Raw genomic sequence first — 22,430 nt, 5'->3', positions numbered from 1 at the left:
GCTCCGCGGCATGTGGGATCATCTTGGACCAGGGCTCGAACCCGCGTCCGCTGCATTGGCAGGTGGATTCTTAACCACTGTGCCACCAGGGAAGATCCCTTTCTTTAAATTTTTATTGGGTATAATTGAAATTGATTTACAATATTGTGCCAGTTTCAGGTGTACAGCAAAGTGAATCTGCCATACAAATACATATAAATGATGGACTTTTTAGAAAAGATCTTTGGCGACCTCGGAGGGCACAGTTTCCGTGGGGTCAGGAGAGAGGGGAGCAGGGTTGCAAAGGCTCCCGCTACAAAGGTGATGTGGTGGGTTTCCGTTTCCAGATTTCCACACATTTGTGTACGGCAGGGAAAGAACCGCGAGAGAAGGAGAAGGTAGAACTGTAGGCAGAAGATGGGGCGAAGAGGCGCTGGGCCACAGCGACGTCAGTCCCATGGGATAGTCCGCGGGCCAGGGAGCTCCTGCTCTGCCTATATTGTCTCATAAGTACGAGGGCAAAGAAGAAAAAGGGGGAGTAACGGTCTGTAGCGGCTGCTATGTAGCAAAGAAACCAGAAAAAGGTGGATACGCCTTCCACAGGGGACAATAGGGCGCCGACAGCAAGAAAAGAAATCATCGCCGAGAGAACAGCTGAACCACACACAGCCCAATCTTTCCCCAAGCCCCGCCCCTCGCCCGGGTATGGCTGCGGGAGACGCACGCAGGAAGGGGTGGGGCATGAGCGCTGAGCCCGCGCGCTGATCTCGCGAGAGCAGTAGAGGGCGGAAGCGCAGTCTGTGCAGGATGAGGTTTTGGGTTGTGTTCGTTTTGCTGAGCGTCGCAGCGGCGGGTAAGACCATCCACCCCCCACCACTCCTCGACCCGCCTCCACTAATCCCACTCTCGCCCCCAGGCCCACCATACTCACCGTGGCCGGTCGCCACCTGACCTCACTTCTTCCCTGCCCGACCCTCGCCACCTCTCCGCTCGCCATCACCCCCTTCCCCTGTTTGCCCGTTGCAACGTTCTGAGGATTCCTTTCTCCCCGCCTGCCTCTCTTCAGCCAGACGGTTTCTCTATTTCAGGCTCCGGGCAGTCCTCTTCTGAGCTAGTCACCACAACACACGCTCCGGTGACAAGTCCGGCTTCTACAAGAGTCTCCAAGCAGCTCATCTTGACCCCGCAGCCTGAGCAAGAACACAGTGACAGACCCTCTCTGAGTCCGAGTACCACGAAAGCCGTCCCTGGCAGTTCGGAACCCGAGCGGCACACCGTGAAAGCCGTCACTGGCAATTCGGAATCCGAGCTGCACCACAAGAATGACAGCCTTGGCAATTCCTCCAGAGACCCGTCCACCAACTCGGTCTCCAGCCCATCTTCTGATAACAAGGAGCCAACCAATCCTGATTTAAACACACGAGCTGACAAAGCTCTGCAGGCTTCCAGAACTGAATCTGGGGAAAAAGGATTGCTAGAGTCTGACCCCTCTTCTACCCAGCAGGAGGGAGAAGGTAAGTCTTTAGAACCACCTGAAGATGAGGAGCCCAAGGAGACTGAAGAAGGGGATACAGAGCCTGAAGAGGGTGCACCACCCAAAGACGAGAAAGAAATGCCTGGCTCCGCCTCCAGTGAGAACCGTGAAAGCACAGTTTTGAATCCCTGGAGTAGGGAGAAGGATGACCTTTATAAGGATAATCTTGGAAGTTCCAGTGCAGAGAGCAGCCACTTCTTTGCATATCTGGTGACAGCAGCCATTCTCGTTGCTGTCCTCTATATTGCCTACCACAATAAGCGGAAGGTAAGTCAAGAGTTGCTTTAAGAGGAGGGATGGGATTTCCTCCACCCTGAAAGCTTGGTGTGTGGGTATCCATCACTCATCTGCCTGTAAGCACTAGGAATTTAAAAACAAACTTCATTTTTTTCTGAGACCCTGCTAGGGTCCTTTATTCTTCTTTTAGAAATCATGTATTTTCATGTCTGTTTCCTCTGAGTGCCTTCTGCTGTTGCGTCAGGTGCCAAGTTTAGGACGTTATTATGCTCTGACCCAAATTAGGGTCTCCTCCCGTAATCTTGGAATTTACAATCCATCAGAGCCTGAGAGGACCTGGGTATGTGACAGTCTGTAAGTAGTTAGAGCCCTTATCTTCCTGATTCCCCTCTCGAAAAGACAGTGCTTCCTGTCTTATTATCTCTAGCTTCCTTTCCCAAGCTTTTGTTTTCCATGTGCAGTGGCAGAAAGAATGGTTACATAGTCTTCAACACCAACAGCAGAGAGCCCAGGGACTATATTCTGCAGTCAGTTGAGTTTCTGATTAGACGAAAGGCCAGAAATTGCATGGATACACTCATCTTTTACTTCAGCAGGGTTTGTTGTGTTGCTTAGTAACCACTCTAAGGACAAAATGATTGCATTCCTTTTTTCTTTTTTAATTGAAGTGTAGTTGATTTACAATGTCATGTTAGTTTCAGGTGTACAGCAAAGTGATTTAGTTATATGTATATATATTCATTTTCAGATTCTTTTCCCAAAATGATTTCATTTCTTATTGAGCCCTAAGAATTTAGTAGTTTCTGTAGGCTGGTTAAAATTGAAGGATTCAATTCATGATAGCCATAAGGTCTAGGGCTGTGAGAAATGAGGGAAGACATTTAGTAAAAGTGGTATATTCCTGGGAATTCCCTGGCAGTCCAGTGCTTAAGGCTCCGCACTTTCACTGCAGGGGGCACGGGTTTGATCCGTGGTCAGGGAACTCAGATCCTGCATGCCTCACGACACAGCCACAAAAAAAAAAAAAAGTGGTACATTCCTTATTCTACATCCAAGTGCTCCTCATGGAGAGTAACCTTAGGTATGAAATGAGAGTGGTAAGGTTAAGATGAAGTGAAGTGTGGGGTGAAAGAGTACGTTTGCAGATAAGATAATTATCTTATCTGCAAATTAATTATTGCTTAATATTAAAATAAAAGGAGGGTGGATGACTCAGCCTGGAGGAGGCTAAGTTGGGGAGGAGTTGGCGGTTCTTTTCACCAAGTGCTCTTGAGTAAATCATATAGACCACCACAAGCTAGAGCCCAGAAGAGCCCTCCTGCATCTGTCATTTCCTGTTTAGCAGTATAAAGGATTCTGATGTAACTAGGCCCTGTCCTCCTTACAGTTGTTAATAGGGCCTTTTTGTGGATGTCCTGCTCTTTTTACTGTCAGGGTCATTAATAAATGGGCCACCAGGTGATTACCTCTGATTTCAGAGACTGAAATATGTCTTTAGAGAGTCACTTGTTCATCGCTGTCTTGTTCCTTTCCCCAGATTATTGCTTTCGTCCTGGAAGGAAAAAGATCCAAAGTTACACGGCGGCCAAAGGCCAGTGACTACCAGCGTTTGGACCAAAAGGTAAGGAAGGAAGGAGGGATATGCAGTCTCAGATGGGCCCAGCAGTGGGCTTGTGTTTGGCATGGCGGCAGCAGCAGCTGATTCTGGGGGTGCTGTTGCCATTGCCCCGCCCTTTTCAGACCACAACATATAGACATCCACATGAACATGTCTGCAATGTTCGAGCTAGAAGAGATTCTCAAGGCCTCTGCAACAGCTTCTTCCTTCAACAGATGAGGAAGCTCAGGCCCAGAAACATTATGATTTTTTCCCCTAAGTTCCCACTACAAGTTCCTGGCAAAATCAAGACCTGCGGGCAACTCCCTTGGCTCCCGGCCTGTACTTTTCACACTCCATCAGCACTTCACAAGTTTTCATAGGCATATGAGTCACCCTAGGAATTGTGATTAAAAAAAAGAGCAAACTCTGTATGGGGTGAGCCTATGCTTCTTCGTTTCTAGGGAGTTTCCAGGTGACACCACAGGCTGCTGGAACCACACTCCGAGTAGTAAAGCACTAGACTACACGCCCTGAAAGCAAACAAATCCAGAAATGTAGGATCTGGGAGCTTCCAGCTCCCTAGATCAGCCCTGCAAATAGACTTCCTGAGTGCGGCCAGCCCAGGCCTCTGCCAGAAAGCAAAGCCCTCCTTCCACCCCAGAGGCAGCCTGCCTGCCTGGGGACACACTGCCTTGCTGCCAGCATGCACCCTCCCTCCCTCTGCGCAGCCACAGCCAGGACATTGGTAAAGAGTAGTTGGTGCCCGACTTCCCACAGGGAACACAGTCCTCATACCAGTTACAAAATAAGCCGCACAGCTCAGAATCTCTTTGTTAGCTAGCCCAGTAGGTCAGCTGCACAATGTAACTCTGGCCTAGAACCTTCCCAGATAATTGAGTTTAAGGATTTCTTTTCCCCTTTGTTATAATTTTTTTCTGATTAAAAAAAAATGTGCATGTAAACAATTCAAAACAATACAGGATGGTGCAAAGTAGATGCCAAGATTCCCATATGCCCTCCACCAAGTATGTATCTTTCTAGTGTATGTTTTATTTCAAACTGACTTTTAAAATAATCTTATGTGCTTTTGTTTTATCAGTTGAAGTTTGTATGGTGGAGGGTCAGTTTGTCTTAATTTTGAATTTTTCTCCTGAACTGCAACTCCCCCCACCTCCCACCCCAAAATCATAGCAGTGAGGTATATTCCTCTGGAAAAAGATGAATGTTACCAATAGATTGTGTTGCTCTTGTTTCAGATTTGATTTTTCTGTTCTTGAGAACCTTGTCCTCCCTGCTGATTTGTTTCTAAATCAAGAAAAATGAAGAGAAAACTACTGTGACCTAAGAGACACACCCCCTCCTCTAGGGTTTGGTGGCAAGTCGGGGCTGGCAGAGGCAGAGGGGATTGCTTTGGTTTTTGCACCTGCACTTTGGCGAACTTGTCCTCCTGTGTTCCCATTATTTATGCTGGTGTCTTCCAGCCTGTCCCCCTCTGAGTGTGAGTAGGGAAGCATGTGGGCGCACCCCGCTGTGACCAAAGGGAGATCTCAGCCCCGGGCAGGTGACTGCTGCTGACTGCCCTCCCTCGGGTCTTGGCCCTGTCGTAAAGTTAGCCCTTGAAAACAGCATTGCACTCGCCACTACTTACCTTCGTGGACCTAGGAGAAAACTACAGGTTGTGGTCCGTTTCTACCAAGTCCTCTCCCTTTGGGGAGATGTGCCCTACAAAAGACGTAGAAGGTGGTGAATGCTGATGGGCAGAGGGCTCCTTTGAACACGATTCTCTTCAAAGGCTTCAGCAGCAAACCAAAACAGCAGCTGAAAAACATGCTTTATTGCCTGCGAGTCCAACCTGCCTAGTGCAAGCTCTTCACGTTCTTCTGACATTTTCATATTATTTAAGACAAAGTGAAGCCACTTCCATTTAGTTGTACTGAGCAGAAAACTGAACTTGGGGGTTCTGGGAGGAAAGCTGTAAAGCCACTGTGCCCATCACAGAGGTTTTAAAAATCACAGTTATGATTATTGAAACATTGTGTTTATCCCTACTCACCATCATTACAGAAACTTTTTGAAGTAGGGTGAGTTCATGCTTTGGGCAAGAAAGCAAGGACTGTTTGGTTTGGGTCTAAAAATTTCGAAGGACTTTTATGAAACAGGTTTCCCACAAACTCTATTTTGCCTTTGTTGCCTAAAATAGACATATTTACAAACTGACTATACTCCCTCCTTTACTAAATCTAGTTAATGGTCCTCTTATCTGATATAAAACGCCAATGCTAATTAGTAAAAATTCTCCTTCTGTCCCATGTCAGGGGTTATTAAAATTTAAGAAACTCAGGGGACTTCCCTGGTGGTCCAGTGGTTAAGACTCCACGCTCCCAATGCAGGGGGCCTGGGTTTGATCCCTGGTCGGGGAACTAGATCCCGCATGCTGCAACTCAGACCCAGTGCAGCCAAATAAATAAATAAATATTAAAAAAAAAAAAAAAAAGAAAGAAACTCAGAGAGTTCCCCTGAGGTAACTGAGGGTAGTGTTGTGTATCAGATTATTGTTTTATTTAAATCTCTTCTAGTTGTGCTACCCTATTATCAAGAGCCTAAAGAGAGTTGTTTCTGGGGAAAAAAGCCCAAAAAAACAAAACAAAAAAAACCTGAAAGAGAATAGCTGATCTCAGGGAAATGCAAAGAATGTGGGAAGTGAGAGGAATAGGATGAATTCTAGGCTATCGAAGAAGTCTGGCGGAAGAAGGGGCCATCCTGTTTGTCATGGTATCTTCCACCTCGCTTAAAACAGCCGGTGACTTTTGAGTTGAAATTTTCATTCTCTGCAGGTAACATCTGTAGAGGTAAGGAATGAGGACTCTTCTTGGCATTATCCCCTCAGACATGGTTATTTTATTCCCTTTTCTGTCTCCCCTTTCCCTGCCTTTCTTCCTCCCCTCTAATGTTTTCTCTTTCTTCCTGTCTCCACTAGCCCCTTTCCTTCCATCTTCATGCATGCCCAGATTCCCCTGCTCCCATCCATCCTATTTGTGGTCCATTCTGCTGTTCAGCTTCTCCAAAAAGTGTTGCTTCCATTCCCTTGCCATTCATCTTCCTCATAACCTTTACAAAGTCACTTCGTTCCTTGTCTTCCTGCTAATAATGTTTTCCCAGAGGTTCAGATCACCAAATCCAGTGGCTTGTTCTCAAAGCTTAGTCTTGTGCCTGATAGAATTGGACAGTTAGACCGTCCAAATCGAACTTCCCCTCTTTTGGTCTCTGTCCTGGCTTCTGAGAACTCCTTTGTTTTATCCTGTGCTGGTGGAGGAGAAGGCCCTCAAAGACAGGTCTTTGTCTTTGTCTTTTCCTTTGTCTCCTTAGAAACTCATCCATTCTTTATCCTCTGAGTGAGTGACTCCCAAGTTTTCATCCGTGGCCTAGTTCCCAAAGAACCCAGTCCTGCCGTGTGCTGGATATCTCAGCTTGGTCATCCAGTTGTCACTGAAACGGAGTTTCTCTCTTCTGCCCATTAAGCTGCCCCTCTCAACTGCCCAATCTCTTTATTCATCTCAACTTCAAACTGCAGACTTGTGCCGTTTTTATGTCTTGTCACGAAAGTCCTATCCATTTTTAGAAAACCATCTCCAGCTACAGTCTTCCCATTTTCCTTGTTTCCCTGCCCCACACCGCCACCCGTTCCACTTCTCTCCTAGATTTTTTTTTTTTTCCAAGAGCCACCTTAATTGGTCTGCTGTCCGTGATCTTTCCAGAGTGCTTGCCGTGATCTGAAGCGTCTGTCTCGTGGCTTCGAGAATCAAGTTCGTGGACCCTGGCGTTCAGGACTCCGCAGGCTGGCACTGTCCTGCCTGTCTTCCCCTGCATCTGCGCTGGGCCAAAGGTCCCTCTTGTCGGGCCCATCCAGGCCTCTGTGCCGTTTTGTCCTTGCTGCGTCCTCCAGGCCCTGGCTTCTGGTGGCTGTTTTTCAGTTAGGGCGCGTCCCCCCACCTTATCTTCTTTCCCTTGCCTCCCCAAAACCTGTTTCTTCAGGGCCCAGCTCACGTTTGCCCATGCACCTTCCTGACTCCCCCGGCCCGCATGACTGACTCTTTCCATTTTACTGTAATAGCTCCTGATAATGCCACTCACACATTTTGGAACTTGAGCAAAACAGGGCAGCCGGTATCTGCCATCTCTGTCTGGTCTCCCCAAGAAAATGAAGCTCCTTCCAGGAGCACCCAGGGCACCATCTGCATATCTGCCTAACACGGGACAGTCCCTGGGGACTTGAGTTCAGTTTCTTCTTGCAAAGGAGACATGTTCTTTGTTCAGGACATGTGGCTGTGACTTAACTGAGGTCTCTCACACGGCTCTTTCTGGCTACTGCTTGCTGCCCCTCATTGATGGATATTGCTAGTAAGGAGGAGAGCAGAAAGAAAGGTTGGTTTCAGGCACCAAGAGGGTTGGCACCAAGTGGACACATAAGTATTGTTGTAGAGTCCGCATAGCTTCACTTTTTGAGCCTCTGAGAAGTATAGTTTCTTGTGTGAAAGAGTACAATAGAATTTAAGTTTCACTTTAGAAATTGCACTGACAGAAATCTCCCACAACAAAGGAAAAGTTGTTTTCTGGGTAGTTGTCTTTTTGAAGATAGACTCTTTGAAGCATGTTTTCCTAGAGATTGTGCAGATGAGGGTGAGCTGGTGGGGGAGGGGAGGATCTCTCCAGCTGGTGGGGGTGCGGGGGGTGGGCATGAGAGGTGCCCTATCCAGACGGCTCTGTGCTTCCTTTCCTGGCCCCAGCTTTTGGTCGCAGGGTGGTTTCTATTTGCAGGAATCTGTGCTTCAGAATTATTTGAAGAGTCCACCTCTGGACTCGGGGGGAGTGGAAGGCTCGTCTACCTAGAAAGGCTAAGATAACTCAGAAAGAACTGACAACTAGCTATGTACACACTGACATTTCTTTTCACATAATGGCTTTCAATGAAACTTTTGGTGACAGAACTCTAAACCTCTAAAATTCCCGATAATGATTCTCATTTTCTTCTCCCATTTCATGTCATTTAATTCAAAAGCCTGCCCCTCATTTTTGCAGGGTAACTTGTTATGTAATGCTGCACGTGTGATGAAAGCTAGCACGCTTTGCACATGTTCTGAATCATTTGAACAGGGAAGAGAGTATGCCATACACCAGACCCTGTACTTTTGCCAGCTGTTTTCTAAAAACTCTTGCTGGGACAGTTGCGTTTGGCATTGCCTTGCTTAAGAAAGAATCCTGGGAAGAGATTCTCAAGTTTAATTGAACCGTACATCCAAGAACCAAGGCTGAATCTCACCTCAGTTTCTTAAGTCATGTGTGAATTTCCTAAATATCCCAATCTAGAAACTCCTCTGTAAAGGCATTGGGTCTGAGCTGTATAGTGTTTCAAGCTGCCAACAAAGTCAGCTTCCTTACACTTGTCGATATTCCTTTAATTCAGAAGTCTAACATGTTCAATAAATGGTTGATTGTTGAAATTGTTTCCCTTCTTTTTTTGTTTACCCAATTAGCAGGATACTACTGTTTTGCAGTGTTTTGTATTTCTACCTTGTAACTTAACGATAATCACTTAATTTTATTTCTTTAAAGCTTATTTGGGGACTTCCCTGGTGGTCCAGTGGCTAAGTCTCCGCGCTCCCAATGCAGGGGGCCTGGGTTCGATCCCTGGTTAGGGAACTAGATCCCACATGCCGCAACTGAAGTTCCCACGTGCCACAACTAAAAAGATCCAGCATGCCGCAACAAAGATCCCACACGAGGCAATGAAGATCCTGCATGCTGCAACTAAGACCCGGCACAGCCAAATAAAAAAAAAGGCAAGCCTATTTGGTCTAATGACAAGTATTTTTCCATATATAATGTTTTACCTAGCTTTTATGAATGCCGTCACCACGTAGTTTTGTATCTGCACAGAAACCAAAATAAATTTCAAATGTTAAAGCTCTAAAATCATTAAATTAAATTTTCTCCTTTTTTTTTAAAAAGCATAGTCGATATACAACATTATATTAGTTTCAGGTATACAACATAGTGATTCGACATTTGTATACATTACAAATTGATCACAGTAAGTCTAGTAACCATCTGTCACCATACAAAGTTATTTCAGTATTATTGATTATATTGTACCTCTTAATCCCCCTCTTAATAAATTTAATAGTACTGTACTGAAATTGATTAAAATAAGGCCTAACGTAAGTGGAAGGTCATTTTTTTTTTAAACCTTTAGCCTTCACTCACCTTCCCACCCGATCCCCATGTAAGTACCAATACACTGGAAACGCATTCCCAGGCTTTGCACACGTTCTGTAATTTTCCACGTTCTGATTGACTGACTGCCAACCTCGCTCCTCCTCCTCACGAGGCAGCCCTTGTCCTAGGTTGGGAGTAGCTGGGCTTCTTGTCATAATACACTCGTTACCTCTCGGCTTGTCCTTTGCTGTACCCTTGGCTTGAAAGCTCTCTCCACCTGCATCAACCCCAGTGAAGTTGTCTTTCCAGGCCTCTGCCCTGACTGCGAACGCCCGTCTCGCTGTGTATTTTAGGAAGCTAAGTCTTGAGGCTCAGGCCCTGAGGTCTGGGAGGGTAGCTTGGTGCTGGCATGGTGAAAACCCAATTTAACCCCGATCATAAGGAAGACGAGCCTAGGCCCTGGCTGCATGCGCACTGGATGTTCTGTAACATACACCTCGCTAACTAATGCGTCCTGTCAGCTCCCTGCCCCCACGTCCACATGGACCCTATCACAGGCGTTTCCCCACCTGCTGAAAGCCAGTGGAACGAGAAAAAATGGGATCTGGAGCCTCTGAACCTATGGAACTACAACCCAAACCATGCTCATCAGGTACCCTCTCTCCACTGCGTAGAACTCCCGCGGAGAGGCACTAAGGGGGAATGGGAGGAGATGCCTCGGGCCCATGGGACCACCCTGCTTCAGCCGACCAACACTCTCAAGGGTTCTAGCCGCCTGACAAAAGAATATTTGGTTTGATGGCTCAGAGTTAGGAGGTGTGGGTGTGGGATGCAGAGCGCTGCATGATGAACCATTAAAGTCACCCAAGTCAGTAGCCCACGCTGGGCCTTTCATAGAGACAGCGTGTTGTAAAAGGTATGGAAGATTACCACCTGCCTGGCTGGAAGAGCTTCAGTTTAAGAACCACCATCTAGGCACCTCCCTGATGGTCCAGTGGTTAAGACTGCACTCCCACTGCAGACGGCAGGACTTCAATCCCTGGTCGGGGTAAGATCCCACGTGCCATGCAGCACAGCCAAAAAAAAAAAAAACAGGCACCATCTATGCTACACTTGTGTGTCGGACCTCTTATTCAGAAATCAAAAACGAGTGCTTTACGTGATCGAGGAGCTAATGCAGAAAGACATGGGTAAGTCAGGGGCTGTGCCAGAGCACTGGCCAAATTTCCTCTGACTCATCCCTGACCAAACTAATTCTTCTTCTTCTGTGCCTGGACCCTTGCGCCAAGCTTCTGAAGGTCTGAGTACAGGTTCCGCTTCAGGATGGCGCTGCTGCACAGCAGGGCCCCTTGCAGGGCTCCCATCAACCCACAGGTGAAGACATCCTGGCCTAGGAGACAAAAGCAGAGGCCCGTGGGCATCGCTGCCCCCCCCCCCAAGTGGGGGACAGGGCTGGACAAGGGCCCCTGGGCCAGGGCCACCCAGAGATGGCTTCAGACCAGGACCAGGGTCCACAGCTGCCGAGGCAGCCCAGCTCAGGCTGTGGGAGGCTGCAGGGGGCAGCAGGATCTGAGGACAAGCATGGAGGACTCTGGGTGACAGGGAAGCCCAGGGTCTCAGGTCCTGGCAAAATGCGGCAGTCAGCGTACCTGTCAGGTAGAGGTTGGGGATGGGGCTCTGGGCCCTCATGGAGGCCATCGCACCAGGATGCAGGCGGCCCAGGTCATGGTCAGCCCCGTAGCAGGCCCCCCGGGGAGCTGCCAGGTAGAACTGACTGGTCAACGGGGACCCTCCAGTCACACTGTCCACCTGAGGAGGCAAAAGAGGCAGCTGAAGAGTGGGAGTGGGACCTTGTGAGACCCTCACCTCCTTGCCTGCCCCTGCACGAGCTGCCTGCCGGCACGGGCTCCCTATCCCTTCCTGGAGCTCAGTCAGCCCGGGCCTCGTTCCCCTGCCCCAAAGAAAGGGTAGAGATGCACCAGCCACAGGAATCTGCCCTCCTACCTTCCCCTCCAGCTGTGGGAACAGCTTCAGGATGACCGACAGAGCGGCTTCAACAAAGGAGCTCTTGAGGGTCTCGTAGCTGCTGCTCCGCTTTCCCCGGGGCTCGTCCCGCCACTCCTCGAACCATTCATAGGAGGTGGGCACCAGCACGACCCCTGTGGAGCGGCCTGGGGACGCAGGGCCGGGTCACTACTGCTGCCCCTCCCCCGCCCAAGGCCCCGCCCCAGAACCTCCAGCCCCACCTGAAAACCGGTCCTCCCACGTCGTCGGGTCCTTGGCCGACGGGAAAGCAATGAAGAGAACGGGCACGTGCTCTACAGCCTTGTCCGCAGGCAGAGAGAGGTAGTGCTCCATTCTGGGGGAGGAGAGGGGCTGTCGGTCCCGGCCTTGTTCCCCGCAGCCGCCAGCACCACCCCGAGGGCAGGACACCCCCAGGGCCCCCGAAGGGATGAAGCCAAGGCACAGCCTCGGTAGGGAGAAGCCCTTCGGGAGTAGATTGTTGCCCATCTCCTCCCATCCTGCATGCTGCTGCTTCTCCCCCAGCATCAGGGGAGGACACCCTCCCCACACACGCACACCCACGCCTTACGCCGTGTCCATGTCTGTGTCAAGATAAATGTAGTAGTTGGTAGACGGCAGCCCCAGGTCCTTCTTGGAGCCTCGGAGGCAGATGAAGACAGAGAACATGCTCAAGCCGGGCCGCACCATCCCCAGCTGCCGCTTCACACCTGCAGACAGGCGGCAGGGCCGCGTGAACAAGGCCACCAACTGCTGCCCCTGCCCCGGGAACCTGCGGACGCCCGCTCACCTCATCTGCAGCCTCAGACGTTTGGACAACTCGACCTGGCAGGGGCCTGCTCTTCGGTCTCCTGCCTGTGAAGGCCACGGCCTCAGACTTCTGCTCTGAGCGCCTTGAGGAGCAGTGAGTGACGCCCGGCTCTCTGAGCCGCTCACTGCCTCCCATCGTCCCCTTAATGTCTCAGTTAGGAGCGGATGACGGGGCTCTGCACTACAAAGCCCACGGCTAGGAACAGTATTTGGTTGTAAGCCTTGGCTTCGGTATTAAGTTGAATACAAACCATCTAATGACTGAATATGCATAATTCCTCCTGTGCTGAACAGTCAGCACAAGGCCTTAAAATGGTAAGTGATGCAGATGAACAGATGCGAAATGGCATCACTGGCACTTGGCATTTCAGGGTTCATCTGGGGAGGAGGGAAGAATAGCACTGAGGAGGAAGGCAGCAGTCACCGTGGGAGCCTTTGGATGTCCCCTGGACCGAAGCCACTGGGCATTCCCACCTCTCAACAGCTGAGCCCAGACCGGTTTTCTTGAAATTGCTTCCACAGAGTCTTATCCTTTGTTCCCATTCCCAGGACCATTGCCAGCCCCTGCCTGAGGGATAAGTCGCCACTGGCTGCTCTGCTTAATTCATGTAACAAATATTTGTTGAGGACCTGAAATGCGCTGGATCTTCTGCGAGGCCTTGGGGACACTGCAAGGAATCGGACGTGATGCCTGTCCCCGGTCCACTTTCCTGAAGAAGCTGGCTCTCCTATTAGAGGCTGCAAAGACCTGAGTGCTACGGGTAGGGTGACCATAAAACTTATCATCCAGAACAGGCCACTTCTGAGAGTGAAGGGGGCGTTGTAACAATTACAGCAGGACAACGGGCATGAGACTTCCAGACACCCAGCCGCCCAGCTGTGGGAGCGCCGAGGGGGGCAGGGGATGTGGTGAGGAGTAGTAATTGCCCTGGAAAATCAGGAGCACCTTCTCCCCTGGGTCCCAGCATCGTGGGGGAACCACAGCTGCGGGCACCCCCTTTCCAGGTGGGGCAGGGTGGGCACGGAGAGAACCAGGGGCCCAGGAGTGATGCCCCCAGGTCTTCAGAAGCCCCTTAGCACAGCCATTACCTCCACCCAGCCCCTTCTGTCCCTTTCCCCAGCTAGAAGGAAGGGGTCCAGGAGCCACCCACCTGGCAGAAAAATAGAACCTTGGGTCTCAAATCAGGCACACAACGATGAGACCAAGCCCTGCTTCTCCACACCAGCCTTAGCTCCCCTACTGATTTTGTCAAACTAGTCTTCCCTACTCAAAACACCTCTCCAAACTACCCCCAGTAACCTCCTCAAAGCTCAGCCCTGGAATTTAAGAAAGGCGCTCCTATTCACAAAGCCTCCCTCTGCCTGACCACCCCACCTCCACCCTCGACCCCAACTAGCACTGCCTGTCCCCAAGGCCACCAGATATCCCGTTCCCATCTCTGAGAGGGAGACAGAACTGTGAGAATCTCTACCCCCAAACAGCTGGAAACGAAGGAATGCCAGCACCTGGGGTCTCTGAGTTAAGCATCACTGCTGCCACTGTCTGAAATGCTCTCAAACTGGGATTCATCCAGCTCGCACTCGAGAGAGGCAGCTGGTCCTTCAGGCAGGTAGGGGCTGGCACATGAGACTGTCTTCAGGGCTGAGATACGTAAGAGCAGTGGAAGCTGCTTCCGCCAGTGAAGGGAGGCAAGCTCAGCAGCTAAGTCTGCGGCGTTGCTGCCTGGAGAGAAGGCGGGCCCGGGGGAACACCGGGCCCGTCAGGGGACAGTGTCAGGGTTCAGAGGTCCTGGGAGAGAGGGAGGCACGAAGTACCAAAGGCCACTGGGCAGTCTCTGCCCCACCCCACTCAGCTCACCCGGCCTGAGAGAGGGGAGGCCCCTGCTGGCAGCAGATGCCGGCCGAGGCCCAGCTAAGCGAGGCAAAGGGCTGAGGAGGCCAGTTCCCGGGAGCACATGGCCTGTACCTCAGAGACAGTCATGACGGCCACCCACCCTCTCGCCCACCAGGAAATCCAAGGCCTCGCTTCTCTACTGAACCCGCCTCCCTGGGCCCGCTCTCCGGGGCGGAGCGCTCTTTCCACTGCTCTCTGGGCTCCTCCCCGGGCACCAGTGAAGTCCACCCCAAACTCATCGTGAGCGGCTCCCTACTCCCCACCTCCCACCCCAGCCAGAGGCCTTTACGCAGATGCCGCTCCCTCCCTCCTGGATCGCTGGTCCCCTCCCAGCCAGCGGCCTCCTCCCCTCAATCACATCGGGAGCTGCCAGCTACCTTTCCAAATGGTGGCGTCCCACCTAACCTTGGCTCAGCCACTCTGTGCCTTGTGGGCCGACCTGCTCTCCTGCCCCTTCGAGTGAGGCCTTCTCTCTGGAAGCCCCATGCTTCCCAGCCCAGAGGGGGCCAGGAGCCCAGGCTTAGGAGTCAGACACACCAGCCTTCTCCTCTCAGCTCGGCCACCTCCAGCTGGGTGGCCTTGGGCAGTTATTCACCTGTGTGCCTCTGTTTCCCCAGCCATCAACATTAGGATGACGAGCTCTCTACCCAGTGGCTGAGTATAAAAGGCAAGGACAAAAACAGGCTTTTATTTCTGGACACGGCCTATCAGTGGAGACGACTAGACTGAGGCTTATTTTGAGTTCAGGGCTCAAGCGGCAGAGGATACTCCTGCAGCCTCAGCACCAATACGGAGCTGCTTCCTAAAGAGGCAGGAAAATAAGGCCCACAACAATATTATCAAGACCTTCCTTCTTCTCCACGCCAGCCTTAGCTTCCCTTACCAACAATGTCAGATCAGGCTTCCCCACTCAAAATAAGTGAGAAATTAAGGAAGGAAGCAGGATTCATACGGCAAACTCAGTGAAAATCCAAGAAACGTCCCTTGAGGACTCAACCCACCAGCACTGATTATCAGAGAGATGATCTAAGATCTAGGGAAACTGGAAATGGGCAACTAGGACTGGAGACTTGAAAGAGGAAAGGGAAACATGGTTGAGGTGATAAGGGGAAAGGGAGTAAATATGCCAAGAATGAAATGAGAGATAAGGACCAAAGGGTCTTTGGGGAGGATGTGATACAAAGGAAGTTGAGCCCACCCCCTAAACAGAGGCCTGCTGGGAACGGATGTTAGAAACCGGTGTGCTCACCTTCTCTGCTTATGGAGGGTCAAAGGGCAGCGCCAACGCTGGGGGAAGCACCAGCCAGGTTGAGCCAGCTGGTTGCAGAGGGCAGGCCTGGGGCACTTGGAGGACAGTGACGCAGCCCAGTAGTTTACCTGGCAGACAGCGGGCCTTCTCTGGCAACAAGTACTCATAGGTATTGAATAATCCTGCGTTGGAGATCACGATGGGGCAATAGATGTTCACCAGCTCCTGACCCTCCTTCACAGTGACACCTGCAGGCACAAGAGCTTGGCTGAGGTTCTGTAAGCTCCAGGAGGATGAGAAAGGTCCCTGTTCCCCACCCTCCAGATCTCTCCCACATTGACCTCGAGCGGGCAGGCCCCAGGCCAAACTGCAAAGTGAGGGAACCATCCTGAAGCACTGCCCTCTTGGCTCACGGTTCCCGCACTGGCTTCCTACCTCTCTCCCCACCCTGCGTGGGCGCTCTTCTCTTGAGCAACCCACCAAGCTTCACACGAACCCCGAAAGAGCCCATGGGCTGAAGGCCTTCACTGGAATCCTAGACCCTTCTTCACAGCTGCCAGAGTTCCCGTTCCAACACGCTCTTTTTAAAATCCTCCAGTGACACCTAACCTCTACTTAAATTCCAAGGTCTTGTCTCAGCCTTCCCTGATGGGGTCCCTTTCGTGCGTCCAGCCTCATCTCTGGCCATTCTCACTAAACTATTAGGCAGGACTGTATGAAATAGCTGATAGTCAACCGTTTTTTTAACCTATAAATGTGGCAGTCTCTTATGATTCCACCTAATATTTTCAGATGCCTAAAAATACTCAGCTCTTTCATACCTCTGTGCCTCTGCACATTCTGTTCCCCCTGCCTGGAATAACCACCCTTCCCCTCTGGCTAGCTTCCTCTCACCCTTCATGACCTCCCTCTGAGGCCTTCCCTGTTCCACCATCCTCTGTGCCACCTCCATCCTTGGTGCCTGCCTCTTTGTGGCACTTTAATTATATCGCAGTCATCTTCCCTGTGAGACTGGAAACTTCTTGAGTTAGAGATTAGGATTTACTTATCTTTTATCACCTAGCACGTGAAAAACACAAATAAACGTATCTGCAACTGAATTTAATTGAACTGATAAACCCACCTTGGTTCACAGACCCCCTGACGGCTGGAAGGAGAACTTGCTCATGAACATGAGAGAAAGTCTCACACGTCGGACAGCCACCCCTCTCTCACCACCGGGAACTTCCCAGTCTCTTCTACACATATGTCCTTGCAGACCGCTGACGGCCTTTTCTCTCTTGATTTTTGCGTGCCCTGGGCTACCCACTCACCACCTCCTCCTTGAAAGACTCCTCTGGTGAATTTACTGTCACACCAGTTCTATTTTCCCCAGGCCTCTCTCTGCCCCCTTAGCTGATGCTTCTGAAGCACCCGCAGCCTGGATGGCCTGTTCTGTGTACCAGAGTCCTTCCTTGCATAGAGCCTCTCCTCACAGAGTTCATCCACGGTGGGATTTTGACTCTCTGTGCAGGTGACAGCAAACACCTGAGCCGGGGTAGAGTCTGGGTCCCACTCTGCCATTTACAGATTGAAGGCAGGGCATCCTGCCGGCCTCCACACCACCCTACAAGCACCCAGGTTACGTACTCCCTCCATCAGTCACTGAACAAACACTTACTGGGCTCTATTATGTGCTAAAGTCTATAGACACAAAGATTAAAAAGACACAGCCCCTACACTCAGGAGGTCCTAGATTACCAGATAACTATTTTTATCTATTGAATAAATGATGAAATACTGTTCTCTGGGAACCATGCCACCCTTTATCCTTCCCGCATCCTTTTTGCTTCCAGGCCAATCGCTATCCCCGGGCAGCCCCAGCTTGGGGCAGATTCCAGCCTTCAACCCCCAACTTGGAGGTCAGTTCTTCTACACCTTCTGCCCTCAGTGCTTTCTTTGCTCTGCACCCAGAGACCCCAGGTCTCTGCCACCCCGGCCAGGGACTGTGAAGACAATGCAGGGCTCTTACCGCAGGCTTTCCCAGCTGAGTCCAGCAAGATGCTCTGCACAGGGGCCCTCGTCAAGACAGCACCCCCGGCCCGCTGAATCACAGGGATGGTGTGGAAAGCGATTTCACTGGAACCCCCTCGGGGATAAAAGGCCCCTTTTATGTAGTGGTCAACCAGCAGAGCATGCATGGCAAAGGTGGTGTGGCTGGCGGTCACACCTACAGAAGGAAGGAAGGGGTGATGAGGCAGGAGGGGCAGCGGCACCTTCGTTCAGAAAGGAACACGGGTTCCCATCAGAAAACACGCAGCCTTTGGGAATTCCCTGGCGGTCCAGTGGGTTAGGACTCGGTGCTTTCACCGCCAGGGGCCCGGGTTCAATCCCTGGTTGGGGAACTAAGATCCCGCAAGCCGTGAGGCATGGCCAAAAAAAAAAAAGAGAACACGCAGCCTGAGTCTATGCATCCCAGGATCCAAGTGATCCCCAGGGCTCAGGGCAGCCAGAGGGCCTGTTTCCATCCAAATGTGGGGAACGGGGAACCTTACAGGTCTTGGGGCCAGTGGGAATGTCCTCCCTGCAAACTGCCATGCTGCCAGGGAGGACAGTGTTGGTTGGAAAGGAAAGTCATCCAGGGCGTGGGTGAAGGGAATTTTTATCAGTGTGTCCAGCAGGGAGGTGGACAGACATCTCCTCCATAAGCTCCAGAGGGCCTGGGGTGTGTGCTGTTCCATTTCAGTCAGCCAAGCAGGCTCAGGAAGAAAGACTGAGAGCCAGGAGCTGCCTGGGGCCCAAGGCCAGTACCCACCATAAGTGGGGAAGATGTAGCTGAGCACGGCCTGGAGCTCCGGGGAGGCTGGCAGCTCCCGCAGGACCTCGGCCAGGCTCTGGGTAGATGCATGGAGGAACGGAGAGAAACGGGTGAGCAGCCCACACTTGTTGAGGGCCTGAACCATGGGCAGCGGGAGGATCTTCAACAAGATGGCATGAATGACTCCTCTGGATACCACCTGGGGGAGGGAATGAGCAGGGAGGAACAGGTCTCATCTCCTGACTCGCCTTTCCAACAGCCTGCATAGCCCGAGGGCCCAGCAACACTTAGCCCTGGCTGAACTTGGCTGAATTTGGATTTTAAAACTCTGTACTTGGGACTTCCCTGGTGGCAAAGTGGTTAAGAATCCACCTGCCAAGGCAGGGGACGCGGGTTCGATCCCTGGTCCGGGAAGATCCCACATGCCACGGAGCAACTAAGCCCGGGCGCCACAACTACTGAGCCCGGGCGCCACAACTACTGAGCCCGCATGCCACAACTACTGAAGCCCACTTGCGTAGAGCCCGTGCTCCGCAATGAGAGAAGCCACCGCAATGAGAAGCCCGCGCACCGCAATGAGTAGCCCCAACTCGCCGCAACTAGAGAAAGCCCGTGCACAGCAATGAAGACCCAAAGCAGCCAAATATAAAAAAGTAAATAAATTTATAAACAAAAAAACAAAAAACTCCGTACTCTGTGAATTTTTCCCATTCTACCCTCAAGTGAGTCCTTTTTTGCTTCTCAGTTTCCGGCCCAAATTCCTTTTGAATAATCCCAATCAGATGAAGTGAAAAAGAGTGGTGATATGACCACAGGGAGGCCAGCGTGGTCAGGGAGGAGAGCCGAGCGCCCCCCAGAGGCCAGAGTGAGAGTGGCAGCTGCGGAGCCCAGGCTCCAGAGACAGAGGGCCCACCGGGGCACAGAGGCCAACTCCGGTGGAGGCTGAGTTCCAGACAGACAGGCCTGTTCCTCCTTCCTGCCTCCCTTACCCGTCACTCCGCTAATGAGGAAGGTCAGCCTTGTTGGGAATAAGCAGGGGGTCCTCAGCATGTCCGTGTTACCTTAACCAGCCTTATATACTTGTCGATGGCAGCTTCTTCCTGGGGAAACTTCTCCTTGAGGCCCTGTATGTAGGCTTTCTCCCCACTGTACATGGGAAACTCCTTTCGGCCATTGGGCCCTTCTAGTACCATGATGTCAAAGGGAGAGGCCGTGGGAGCCCAGTCCAACTGCCCCTCAGTGATCTGGTCCAAGATAAAACGGCCAAAGCTGCCCTCCTGCATGCGCCCGATATAATGGATTCCTGTTGGGAGACAGAAAAACAAAGTGTCATAGGGATATGGGGATTGAGCCCTGGAAAAGCTCCAACAAGGAAGCAAGGTGAAAGAGGTTGTCCTGCAGGGCTGAGTCTGTGCCCAGAGGGGGTACCCACCCTTTCTGTAGAGGGGAGTTGCAGCAGAAACCACCAAATCCCTGCCCAGTTCAGCTGCCAGCGGGTACAGCTGTCAGACAAGGAAAGCGGTGCCCAGGGAGAAGACGGGGCCTCCAAAATCACAGAAATGCCCAGGATCGTCCCACCATGGCTGCTCCAAACCTCCTGCTCCCAGCCCTTTTCCACAGAAGCCTTACCCGTGTCAAATTCAAGGCCATGCTGTCCAAAGGTATGACAACAGCCTCCCGCCTTGGTATGTTGTTCCAGCACCAGAACTCGCTTGCCAGCTTTGGTCAGGATCGCAGCTGCCGCCAGGCCCCCAAAGCCACTGCCTATCACCACCACATCCAGCTTCTCTGGCACTCGGCTGGCTGAGAAAGCTGCAGCAGATGGAGGAGATGGAGGTGGGGGCTTCTCGGGGGGGGGGGGCAGTGAAAGGGCAGTGATGTGGAAACCAACGCAGAATTCTCTAGCTTGTACAACGCCAGAAAACTCTAGAGCAGTTTGGCAAGGAGCTCCTGACTAAAATGTAAAATGTTAGTTGCAACCCATTAAATTGATTTCATGACCCACTAAGAGATCACAACCTGGTTTGAAACACAGTTAAACTAGTCATCTCATTTTTAGACCAATCCAGATAAATGGAGTGACTTGCTAATGGTTTCACAGCAAATTAGTGACAGAGTCCAATTAAAACTCTGATCACTTAGAACAATACTGTCTCCAACTGTGTTGCAAGACTTGTTGCACAGAATACTAAAATTTACAAGTGAACAGGTGAGAGAGATCTCGGATATCAACAGGTTATTCTTTTTACAGGTTATTCTTTTTTTTTTTCTTTTTTTCTTTTTTAAGCAGCAGAACTCTTTCTTTAAACCTTAGAAGAAACTCGCAAATACTTTTTAAAGATGACAGTGCAGGTCAATGGAAGAGCAGCTCTGAGCCTGAGGCACCCTGTTGAGCCTCGTTTCAACCACAAGAGATGGGAGCAGGCATAACCAGTCAAATCACTTGATGGGCCAAATGCAATTTCCTATAAAGGTTTCTGTGCAGCTCTCCCAAGTCCCTGAACCCGTGGGGAAGATAAGTGAAAACGTTAAGGTCTTACAGCAAAGTAGGGGAAAGGTCTCCTCTTGTTTATCCGGTTAGCCACCGCTATACTAAGTGGCAGGGCCTGAGCGTGGCTATGCCAAAAACGTGGCTCGCCGAGGACGATGCCCGCGCCCGTGTGGCCACGATTCCCCGGGCCTGCGGGGACCAAGGCTCTCGCCAGTGGCGGACTCTAAAGCGGGTGCCTCCACGTGCAAAGAAGCCCTCCCATCACTCTGCATCTGGGGAACGCTAACCCGCGAGGATGCCCGGGCGCAGCCTCGGACCCCGGGGTCCCTCCCGCTCACCTTGCTTGAGAACCTTCTTCCTGGCCTCCTTGTCGGTCACCAGGGGCGCGGGTGGCCGCTTGACATCCTCGGAGAAGGGGTTCGGGGAGCTGCCGGAGAACAACCCCTTGCAAACTTTGCCGAGGACGGCCAGCAGCAGCGCAGCCAGCGGCAGCAGCAACAGCCACATCGCGCTGGCGTGGGAACCCGTCCGCTCCGACTGCGCCCGGGCTCTGCGGCCGCGGCTCTGCCCAGTTAGCTTATCCTCGCACCCGGAAGGCAGAACCAACTTTGGCCACTGCTCAGCCAGGCCCTTTTTGGCCAGAAGCCAAGTCTCCGGCGGAGATTGACCCTCGCGGCTCGTCGTACTCACGTCTCTGGCGGCGCGGAGGGCCGTGCGCATGCGCGGAGGAGGTCCGGAGGGGCTGAGGCACCGCAATCGCGAAAGCTCTGGGAACTTGGGGACTCCGCCGGCGAGCCCCGGGGGTCCGAGGAGAAGGGATGTGGGGCGGAAATGGTCGCCCTGGGGCGAGACACGGCTGAGAGTTGCAGAACAGAGAGAGACTCCCTACTGGCAGACCGGAGACCTCGGTTGTGGTCTCGCTGGATGACCTGAGGCAAGTTGCTTTCCTGTTTTCCCCACCGAGAAAGTTTCTGTCCGGAGTCCCCACCCTCTCTGGCTGGGTGTCTCGATGGACTGAGATCTCTGTTAACATACGCGCATCGCAGCCGGCGAGCACCGGGATCTGTGACCCCAAATTGGCCAGTAGTTTTGGCCGCGGCGCCCCCCTGGGATGGTGATGCCTGCGGCGGAGGCCTGGTCGGGGCTGGAGGGGCCGGGGAGGCCCCAGCGACAAGGCCGATGAAAGAACTGGCATACCTGTGTGCGCATTTGTATTTAAGGTGTGGACCCAATTTCTAGATTAAATACCTATTCAGAGAGTTTAAGCTCCAGCAAGCTTAAACTTAAAACCATTCCCCTTAATGTAGCTCATTGCCTAAAGTGGGTGCACCATAAAAATAAACAAGGACCTACTGTATAGCAACAGGGACCTATATTCAATATCTTGTAATAACCTATAATGGAAAACTATCCGAAAAAGAATATCTACATTCAGATATATATTATATATATAATTGAATCACTGTGCTGTATACCTGAAACTAACGTGACATTGAAAATCAACTCTATTTCAATTTTTAAAAAGTTTTTTAATTAAAAAAGTAAAGTGGGTGCACTATAAATACTGAATTTGGAAAGGATGCATCTTTATAGGAAGGCCATTT

At 51.4% G+C, this 22,430-nt stretch overlaps 2 protein-coding genes across 3 annotated transcripts; one reads left to right on the top strand and one right to left on the bottom strand.

Annotated features, from left to right (window-relative positions):
- Positions 1 to 758: 758 nt before the first annotated feature.
- On the top strand, positions 759 to 9,320 carry TGOLN2 (trans-golgi network protein 2). Of its 2 annotated transcripts, none has more exons than XM_059942174.1 (4): positions 759 to 832; positions 1,068 to 1,780; positions 3,288 to 3,371; positions 8,961 to 9,320. In XM_059942174.1, the coding sequence occupies exons 1-4, from the start codon at positions 787 to 789 to the stop codon at positions 8,994 to 8,996; spliced, it is 879 nt and encodes a 292-aa protein (XP_059798157.1). In that variant the 5' UTR covers positions 759 to 786; the 3' UTR covers positions 8,997 to 9,320. The 2 variants fall into 2 exon arrangements, with proteins under 2 accessions (XP_059798157.1, XP_059798158.1); XM_059942175.1 differs by lacking the exon at positions 8,961 to 9,320 and adding an exon at positions 4,607 to 8,848.
- Positions 9,231 to 21,428, bottom strand: RETSAT (retinol saturase). Its single transcript, XM_059942173.1, has 11 exons — positions 21,165 to 21,428; positions 19,965 to 20,147; positions 19,397 to 19,638; positions 18,333 to 18,534; positions 17,550 to 17,747; positions 15,667 to 15,786; positions 12,157 to 12,295; positions 11,810 to 11,922; positions 11,568 to 11,734; positions 11,213 to 11,372; positions 9,231 to 10,953 (listed from the first exon to the last, which is right to left on the bottom strand). Exons 1-11 carry the CDS (start codon positions 21,331 to 21,333, stop codon positions 10,814 to 10,816), a joined length of 1,833 nt encoding a protein of 610 aa, XP_059798156.1. The 5' UTR covers positions 21,334 to 21,428; the 3' UTR covers positions 9,231 to 10,813.
- Between the last annotated feature and the right edge of the window lie 1,002 nt (positions 21,429 to 22,430).

This window comes from Balaenoptera ricei, chromosome 13, assembly GCF_028023285.1.
Source record: "Balaenoptera ricei isolate mBalRic1 chromosome 13, mBalRic1.hap2, whole genome shotgun sequence".
Lineage (NCBI taxonomy): Eukaryota > Metazoa > Chordata > Mammalia > Artiodactyla > Balaenopteridae > Balaenoptera > Balaenoptera ricei.
This window is presented reverse-complemented; position numbering and strand designations above follow the sequence as displayed.